Source organism: Cibotium barometz, chromosome 38 (assembly GCF_041138505.1).
Source record: "Cibotium barometz isolate CiBa-2024 chromosome 38, ASM4113850v1, whole genome shotgun sequence".
Taxonomy (NCBI): Eukaryota; Viridiplantae; Streptophyta; class Polypodiopsida; order Cyatheales; family Cibotiaceae; genus Cibotium; species Cibotium barometz.
The window spans coordinates 8862101-8872119 of record NC_141083.1 but is presented as its reverse complement, the minus strand read 5'-3'; the positions used below and the strand labels follow the sequence as shown (position 1 = coordinate 8872119).

The 10019-nt window shown below is 40.4% G+C and overlaps 1 protein-coding gene across 1 annotated transcript; it reads left to right on the top strand.

Moving 5' to 3' along the window:
- Positions 1–433: 433 nt before the first annotated feature.
- Positions 434–2542, top strand: LOC147616312 (Cyclophilin-like peptidyl-prolyl cis-trans isomerase family protein). Its single transcript, XM_086777378.1, has 3 exons — positions 434–1375; positions 1465–1524; positions 1955–2542. Exons 1-3 carry the CDS (start codon positions 472–474, stop codon positions 2125–2127), a joined length of 1137 nt encoding a protein of 378 aa, XP_086633504.1. The 5' UTR covers positions 434–471; the 3' UTR covers positions 2128–2542.
- Positions 2543–10019: the final 7477 nt, after the last annotated feature.

Genomic DNA, 10019 nt, shown 5'->3' with positions numbered 1-10019 from the left:
GTGTCAAATAGTAGGCCAAAAACCCTTTGGAGGCAGGTCCAAGTAGTCTTATTCTTTGTGTGTGTCAAATAGTAGGCCAAAAATTTGTGTGTGTCAAATAGTAGGCCAAAAACCCTTTGGAGGCAGGTCCAAGATTGCTTTACCCCTTGCTTTACCCCAAGCACTTTACATTGGTTAGCATCACTTAGAGAGAGAGGGGGGAGAGAGTTAAGAAAAGTTAGAGAGAGAGTGAGTTCATTTGTTAAAGGCAATATTGCTAGAGTTCAGTACGCTTTGTTCCACAGCCACGGTCAAACTCAAACAAAAAGAATCTGCTCAAATTTGGGCGCGCGCCCGCCCGTGTAACACGACCGGGTTTGTATCCGGCCCTGCGAAAAACAGCTAGAAGTTCCCAGCTAGGACTCGTGAAATGCGACGTGTAAACATGTCCTTTATTTTGGAATGTGAACGGATTAGATGGCCTAGTTCGAAATGGTGGCGATGGGCACTGTTGGCCCCAACCTCGCCCTTTCGCCTGCGCCGCCCAACCACCACCATTATCAACACCAGCAACTTCGCCTTCAGCGCTATCCGTCCGCAGTCGGTGTGCATGCGTCCAGATATGGAGAGCTGGATGCGAAAGAAGAAGGTGAAGATGAAGATGAAGACTGTCAATACCGCAAAAACCCTAGGTTCGGTGGATCTTCTGCAACTGCAGAAACTCAGGGTCGATCGGACAGGCGGGGTTTGTTGTTGCGAATGGGGGCAGGGACTGCCTCATCGCTGTTGGGATGGTCAGAGTTAGGGTTAGGGTTAGCCCCATGGCCATCGCTTGCAGAGGAAGGTTTCCGGGCGCCAGACTGCACCATTACTGACAAAGTGTATTTGGAAATCACGAAATGCCCATCCATCTTCAGCACAAGCAGGGAGAGTGGAGCAGTATCTGCAGAAGGAAAGGGTATGGTCCCATCATCACCATCGCAGCCACTACAGCCTCGGACATCATCATCACCATCATCATCTTTCTACTGCAGTGATGGTGAAGCTCTGGGTAGGATTGTCATTGGGCTGTACGGCAAGCTGGTCCCTGAGACAGTGGCCAACTTCAAGGCCATGTGTAATGGCAAAGCGGGGTCTTCGTACAAGGGTTGCTTGATTCACCGCATCGTTGCGGGACAGTACATCATGGCTGGCAAGCAAGGCTTCTCCAGGGAGAAAGGGGAGGTCTTGCCCCCTACCAATCTGGACAGAAACCTCGAAAGTGTGAAGTCTGAGGCCTTCAAGCTGCCGCATTCACGACCAGGGATGGTTTCCCTCTGCCTCTCGGAGAATGATGATGAAGATCAATTCAAGCTCAACACCGATTACCGCAATGTCGAATTTCTAATCACCACAGGTGCTTTCATATGCTTTGATTTAGTCTGGGCTTGAGTGGATATGATCCCAATAAACAGGTAAATCATGTTAGTTTGGCAATGATTGCAGGACCTGGCCCTGCCCCTGCATTGGACAACAACAACATTGTTTTTGGAACTGTTTTAGAAGGTCTTCTTCTAAATCCCTCTTTTTTTCCTTCAAACTACTGCTCAACATTTAGTCTAACCTCTTGCTATACCAATGTGGGGTTAAATAGTTAGACTACAAACTCAATTAACATAATTTTTTTTTTTGGGAACAATAGCTATATATATATAATTCGAAAAACAGCTTTACAACACAAACAAGATTGCTTCTCCAATACTTCCCCTTTTGTCCATATTTTAACTGTTGGCCTTGTTCCCACAGGGTTCTCAATAATCTTGTTATGTTTCAGGGATATTCAATTAACATAATCTTATCGGAGATCACACTTTTGCATTTCATAGTTGAATTAGAACATACTTGTGCCATTAAAAGCTCTCTTTTCTTTTAAAATAAGCTTGATGTAGTCTACTCCCCTAATCACTAAAGTTAATCATTGGTGATGATGTTGTAGGGCTTGACGTGGTCATAGCATCAGCTGCTGTGCCCACATACAAGCCTAGTGAGCGGATTCGCCAATTCAATGAATTAGCTTCTTTCCTGGGAGATGAGAGGGCATCCAATGCACGCAATTTCTGGTACCGACCTTTGAAGGCACTCTACATCAGCGATTGTGGAGAACTTTAAGCAAAGCACAGTTTTAAATTTCCCATGTACGAGCTCTCACTTCAAGTTTACTTTGAGCTTCAGCCAGATCTTGTAGAGAGGTTATTTCAGAAAGCATCTAACCTCTTACACTCAGCAAAGCTATTCTCTCAATTGCCAAAAAGTATAAGGTGGATGGGCTTCCAAATAGGTGCATGAAAACAAAGAGGGATGGAAAGGGAGAACAAGTTCATTTTTTTTTGCACTATTTAAATTCAATGTACCATAGCTTTGGCTTGCTTGCAAACTCAACGATCCATGTGTATGGGTATCATACATTTGTTGAGTGGCAGCCAGATGGGGAGCTCGAAGAAATATGGATGTTAACTTCAAGGAGTATTGACCATGGTTTTGTACATGATTGATCAGTCGTTAACGTGTGTGTGGTCATCCTACATTTGTTGAGCGCTCTTGGATTGGAAGCTCAGATACTAAACTTAAGGAGACTGCACAAAAGCATGAAGGAGAGTATGGTTGTGCATCTATACAGTGTTTTTGGATTATCCCAAAGTTGCCATTAACTAGGGTTGCTTTTATGCATTTTTCTTGGAATCACGGCCATGTAGCCTATTTTGTTTAAGCTGCATGTTCTGAGAATGTCATGTGGGTTGAATTTGGGTTATTGTGGTTTGAAGGCATGCTGCTCGGAAAGCAGAAGCGCCAACTCAACATATGACTTTCCACATGTCATTTACCAGGTGGCATATTTATGTTGCTTTCGAGCCAAATGGTAATGTTTGGTTGGCCTTAGCAGAGCAGTACTCTTGTGCAATTACAATAATTAAGAATAAATTTTACTTTCCATCTGAGTATAATTAAAAACCAAAAGCTACATGTTAGTATAGTAACTTTTTTCAGTCAGACCATTTATCACATATTCTTTGCTAATTAATTAATACAAATGAGTTTTTCAAGAGGCCACAAATCAAGGAAAATTAAAAGATTACATGATACAGGGTAACACTTAGAGAAAATGGAGGCTTTGGCCTTCTGAAGAGATCAAATCAAGAATCAGTTGTTGAAGAGAACAAAGAAACATTTGCCCATCCAAGATAAATTTTCGACACCACCTTGGGTGGCTTTGCTGGTGCACTTAATTGAGCTTTGTCTTTCCATTTCCAACTTGCAAGTTGGTGTTGCAACATGGTGCACACAGGTGTTGCGGGATCTTGGCAATCAATTTTGAGCCCTAAGGTTTCTTGGTGGTGCCATAGAAGTGTGTGCATGATTGATTCTCTTCGGGGTTTGGCACCATGGTTGGCTCTTCTTTAATGAGAACAAGGATGGGTAGGGTGACTACACATGGGCTAACTGTTGCCTCTTGCTACTCAAAGTCCACAGACTATTCTGACTTTTCAGAAGGTGGTGTTGACACATTAGTTAAGGTGAAAGCCACTGCACTCCATTCTTGCTTAGTTTTTTCTACGAGTCTTTATGATAGTATAATTGATACGTACTATATCAGGTATACCTACCTCTAGACTCACGTCTCCAGGCTCACATATGCAGATTCACGTGTCAAGACTCACAGCTCACGTGTCAAGACTCACGGCTCACGTGTCCAGATTGACGTCTCACGTGTCCAGACTCACGGCTCATGTGTCCAAACTGACGTCTCACGTATTCAAGCTTACGTTTATAAAGCTCACGTGTCCAGACTCACGTCTTTTTATACGGAACTATGAGCTCAATCCCTTACTCTAGAGCTGGTTTGGCGTGATAATATAATTAGTCCATACTATATTAGGTATACCTACCTCTAGATTCACGTCTTTAGGCTCACATCTACAGGTGCACATGTCTAGACTCACATCTCATATGTGTCTAGACTCACGGCTTAGGTGTTAAGGCTCATGTCTGTAGGCTCACGTGTCCAAACTCATGGCTTTTAGCACACGGGACTATGGACTCACTCTCCTACTCGAGAGCTGGTTTGGCCTGGTTTAAAAGGTTTTAATGATTTTTTGGACGTGATAAGGTGTGATTAATAGTCCTAATCTTACTCTTAACCAAACCTAAGGGTAAAAAATGAAAGCCTATTGTTATGGTATAAAGCACATATAGAACGGAAATCAATACAAGCACTTTGTTATTGTGTTGAGAGGATAAAGCATGTTCCTCTTTTTCTAAAGGAATACCAAAAAGTAAAGAATCTAGCAAAAACCCACTCCTTTAGTTAAGATACTCTTATGCTAAGACAATCTCAAAATTATAATTGTAGATGAGTTTGTGTGAGGTCAAATCTATAGTATGGAGGCATCGACACTTTGAACTCTCCAAACTGAGAAGAACACCACGTAGGAGAAGATAGCGTCATCGCACTATAGCAGAGAGGAATCACATTCATGAAAAAATTGTGAGAGGGCTTTTTGTGAGATAATATTGTGCTAGGCAGTGCACTTGTGGACATGTATTCCAACTGTGGTGATCTGGCAAAAGTACAGCGCGTGCTTGACGAGCTCTTTTCTCAGGATGATGTCTCTTGGAATGCACTGATCCCTTTAAGCTCGTCTCTATCTAGTTTGACAAAGATCCATCCATGGCCACAACACTTATTGAGTTGTGCAACCATGGTAGATGCACATAAACTTTTTAAAAAGCTGTCAAAGGTTGATTTTGTGTTGTGGAGGGACCGCATAAGAAGCTACCTCTTTTGCAAGCTTGTATATGTTTGAGAATCCCCAACTACCTCATGCACAAGATGTCTTGGTGCATAAACGCAAGCAGGTACTTTCTCTCTTTCTCTCTCTCTCTCTCTCTCTCTCTCTCACACACACACACACACACACACACCCCATCATCATTAAAACCAGGTGCACTCCATGCTATGAAGCTTGCAAAACAAGATTGTTTTTTTTAGATTTTTTAATCGTGTTTTGTGTGAGTGCTTGGGTAACATAGTTCATGTAGTGTAGAGCATATTTGATGTGCTCGAATGAACATGAATTTGAAAGCATACTTGGAAGCAATGCTAGATTGATATTTGCAATTGATGAGCTTGAAGCTTATTCTTATGTTCGATGGGGATTCAAAAGTACCTTGCAAATTAGAAAATTACAAATTCATTACCACATTTGAAAATAAGTTTTATATCATGAATCATTACGTAGGACTAATGGCCGCCTTCAACACTGAAGGTGTTTTGGTCCACTTTTGATATCGAAAGTGCTATTTTAGGAAACAGGGAAGGGCACATTCTCCTATGTTTATTAAATTTCGGGGGGATTGTGCCAACCACCATACTTTATGTATGGTTTTTTTTTAATAACTTCACTCACAAACGAGCACGAAAATCCTATGACTTGATAAATAACGTGTAACTCGGATTCAAATGTGGTAATGAATATGGAATTATCTACATTGCGATATATTCCGAGATCTCTGTCGATATCCATCGATTCCTCATGTCGAATATAATCATAGACTTGATGTTTATACTCGTTCGAGCTCTATAAGTTGTTTATATAAACTTGGGAAAGACACGCATACGAAGAAGACGCGCAGCAGAAATGTTATGGGTTGCAGTGTCCATCTTCATTCAAGCACTTCAAAACGTTTGTACCTAAATGAAAAGACACAAATTCTTTTAAAGTACGTTGATAATACAAAGCTGCAACCAATCATCATTAAGAGGATAAAGGTACCCAAGCATTCTAGTTTCCAAATACAAAGCTGCAACCAATCATCAAGAGAATAAAAGTACCCAAGCATTCTAGTTCCCTTTCCTTTTTCTTTTTATTTATAAAAAATAGGTGTCCTTTAGGCGGCTCATGATACATGAGCGCCAATGTGTCTTTTTGTTTTAGCGTTTTCGCTTGTTTGTCTTTGGCTCAAGAGAGCTCCTTCTCCTCTCCTGTTGGCAAATGCAGTTCTTCTATCCATGCAAATCGCGTCACCTACGCTTTGGCGACTGTATGCCTAGTTTGGCCAGAGAGAACGGAATGCATACTCGGACTGGAAAAAGAAAAAAAAGAGTCCGTCGGTTGCAGCTCTCTTCTCCTTCGCCGCCTCTATGTCCCCCCCCCCCCTTCCCCCGGCGTGATGCCGCCGTCCACATTGAAGCCACTGCAGCGCCCTACAGTGTCCACGTCCACCAAATCGGCTACCCTCCTGCGCCACGAGCCACCCTTCCTTGCTGCAAACATCACCTCTCATGGGTGCTACGCAGCATGCAAACATTCATAGGCTTCTCACTGAAAATCAAAGGTCGGGCTGCCTCATGTCGAGCGCCTCCAGCAAGAGCTGGCTAGGCTTCTCACTGAAAATCAAATGTAAGGGCAGCTACATTTCGCCGGCTGCGACACAGTAGGAAGTGTAGCGCCTCCAGCAAGTGCTGTCCAGGATTCAGGGGGTGAAAAAGAGCAACAATGCTGTGAGATCGGCCGAAATGGAAGCAGAACTCCTAAGGTTGTATATATGGGTAGATATAAGCAATGGACACCCACTTAACTTCTGAGACCTGATTTGTATATATACAATTTTTGATATGGTAAAGGAAAAAATTCAATCATTTCTCAAGTACAAAGCTTCCTTCTTCTCTTGATCTCTTACCTTCTTGCTTGCTCGATACATGCTTGTGTGTGTAGATGGAATGTGTTGAGTGTGCATACTTGCTAGCTCGAGTGAGTGTGTCTTACCTTCTTGCTTGCTCGATACATGCTTGTGTGTGTAGATGGAATGTGTGGAGTGTGCATGCTTGCTAGCTCGAGTGAGTGTGACTGAGCATGATTGGAGAAGAAGGTAGTTTAAGCTTTTTACATTAATCATTGCCTTTTCAAAGGAGTACTTAGTTGATTGAGAATAGAAGAAGGGATCGAATAAAAAGGATTGACACACTTGGCCTCTCCTTGTTCAATAGGGACTTTCATGATCCAAGGCAAGTGCTCTAACCACTAGCACTATGGTTTTCATAGTGGTCTTGAATTTGTATTTTTTACTAAGACTAGCTTAATCAAGGCATGAATCTTTCTAGTTGTGGTTTTTAGTACATCTGAGTTGAAAATCAGGACATTGGAGTGTTCCTAAAGGAGTCCTATCATGTCAAAAAACTCAAAAAACATTAAAGAAAATCCTGAAAGATATAAATATTCAAAAACTGTGTTTTCTTTGTGAAAAATTTGGATCATCAAGACCATGATCTAGATCGTCTAGATTGAGATCATTGAATTTACATCCAGATGCTCGCCGAGACGAGCTGAAAAGTGGTTAATGAGGGACTGTCTATGGCAAATGATCTTCATTGCTATTCACTTGAGCATTAAGAAAGGGAGCCATCAAGGTACTGATCAAATATTTTCTTGTAAGAGGGTATAAAGTTAAGTTAAGACCCTTGCTATAAAGTACATAGAAATCCGTGCTAGCTACCACCATTAATGCACTGTTAGATTGCTAATCTCGAATCTGGATTGTTGACCCACACCCACAATCTTGATCGTCGTTGATCTCAGCCTCAAGAGTCCAGATCGCCAATTCTACTCTAAGATCGTCCCAGAAACTAGATCATTTATGAGATTAGATTGCCTTTCTTTTCAGATCGTTACACCTTTTTTGGATCGGGCGATTCCAAGGTCTAATCATGGTTAGCAACTCCCTATCTTGCCAATTCTGTATATAGATCGTCGATCCAATGCCACAAGATATTTAGATCATTGGATTTTCAGATCATAACATTTTTGGATTAAATCATTAAACATTTAGATCGTCCATCTGGCATTCGCATCGTAAATCTGATTCGATTTCCAGAGAGTGAAAAAACAAGAAAAGATAGAAAAATTTATAATTGCATTGTTTAAATGCATCTCACTTGTTCTTTCTTTTCTTTTGTAAGTTTATTATTTTTCATCAAAGTTCTTGAAAAATACCAAAAAAAACATTATAGAAAGACCATAAAAATCCATTAAAAACTTAAAAATTCTAAAATCCTGATAAAAAGAACTCTTGTAAAGTGATTCTCGCGTTGGAGCAACAAGTGCTTATGCATTTGTGATCAAGTCGAAACATTGCCCAATCATATTCTGTTATGGATTATGAAAATTATTGAAATATTTTGGTGGTATATTTTTATGGATATTTTTTATTATTTGCCACATGGTCAATGACTTACCCGCCAGGGATTGGTCGCATCATGTCAGGTAGATAGTTATTGGATATAATCTTGTGCATGTGTTTTTAATAGCAGATCAGTGGTAGGGCTAGTGCGGGTGGCATGATGATGGTTACACATTTTGGCGTGCATATTGGATGCATATTTTGGCATCACTATGTTCATGGAGATATTATATTTTTGGCGACATTATATTTATGTGACATTTTATGTAGTGGCTTGGTGGCCGTCATTATCTTGTACATTAAATGGTGGCACACATATTTAATATGTACATTTGTTATAGGGACATATTTATTCAAATGGTTTGTTTACCCTTAGTAGATGGCCCATCTTAATTTTATGCATGACATTTTGCTAAAGTAAAGACCTAAGGATGGTTCACATTACTTCATGCATAATACTTTCCTAAAGTTTAGGAGCAAGACCCAAAGTGGAGTGTAAAAGTCATTTTTGGCTCAGAAAGTTAAAAAAAAAAAAGATATCTAAATACACTTGCTTGAAAGCGTGAGCCATCAAGCAAGTGGGGGGAGATTATACCCAATGTGTGTGTCATGCATCTTCTCTTCTTTCATGTTCAAGCAAGTGTATTTAGATATCTTTTTTTATTACTTTATGAGCTAAAAATGACTTTATACTCCACTCTGGGCCTTGCCCCTAAACTTTAGGAAAGTATTATGCATGAAGTAATGTGAACCATCCTTGGGTCTTGACTTTAGCAAAGTGTCATGCATAAATTAATATGGGCCATCTACTAAGGGTAAACAAACCATTTTTATAAATATGTCCCTATAACAAATGTGCATAATAAATGTGTGCCGCCATTTTATGTACAAGATAATGACGGTCACCAAGAAACTACATAAAATGTCGCATAAATATAATGTCGCCAAAAATATATTCTCTCCATGAACATAATGCCAAAATTTGCATCCAATATGCACGCCAAAATGTGTAACTATCATCATGCCGCCCGCACTAGCATTGCCACTGATCTACATGCACAAGATTATATCCAGTGACTATCTACCCGCACTAGCATTGCCACTGATCTACATGCACAAGATTATATCCAGTGACTATCTACCTAACATGGTGCGACCAGTACTTGGCGGTAAGTCACTGACCATGTGGCAAATAATAAAAAATATCCATAAAAATATACCACAAATAATATTTCAATAATTTTTATAATTCAGTTGTTGCAGACCATTTTGCTCGCAGACCATACCCATATTTTGAATGATGTGACTCAATCTATTTAAAAAGCTCAAGAAAGATATACAAAACAAGTAAAAAAGAAGTGAAGACCTATGCAATTTCAAGAGAATGACATCGTTTGGTTAAGAGTCGAAAAAAGTAGACTTAAGAGCATTAAAAAAGCACCCCAAGCTAAAACTCGCTCCAAGTTTTTATGGGCCTTTCAAGATTCTCAAGAAAATCAATGACAATGCTTTTAGATTGGACATCCCTTCCATATTAGTTTTCTACGCCCATTTAAGGGAACTCTTCCACTTTATCTTGTTCTAGACGACCCACCTCTTTTACAAGAAGACTCAAAAATTTTAGTCCCAGATTATATCCTTGAGACCATGATCAGACCACCACTCGTACAAGTACTATTTATCATCGATACTTGATTAAATACAAGAATCACTTTATTGAGGAAGTACAATGGATACTTGAATCATCGTTATCCACCTACTGTGTCCTGATTAGTGCCTACCATTCACACTCGCCTTGATTCTAGCTATGTGCACAGGCTCGCCAA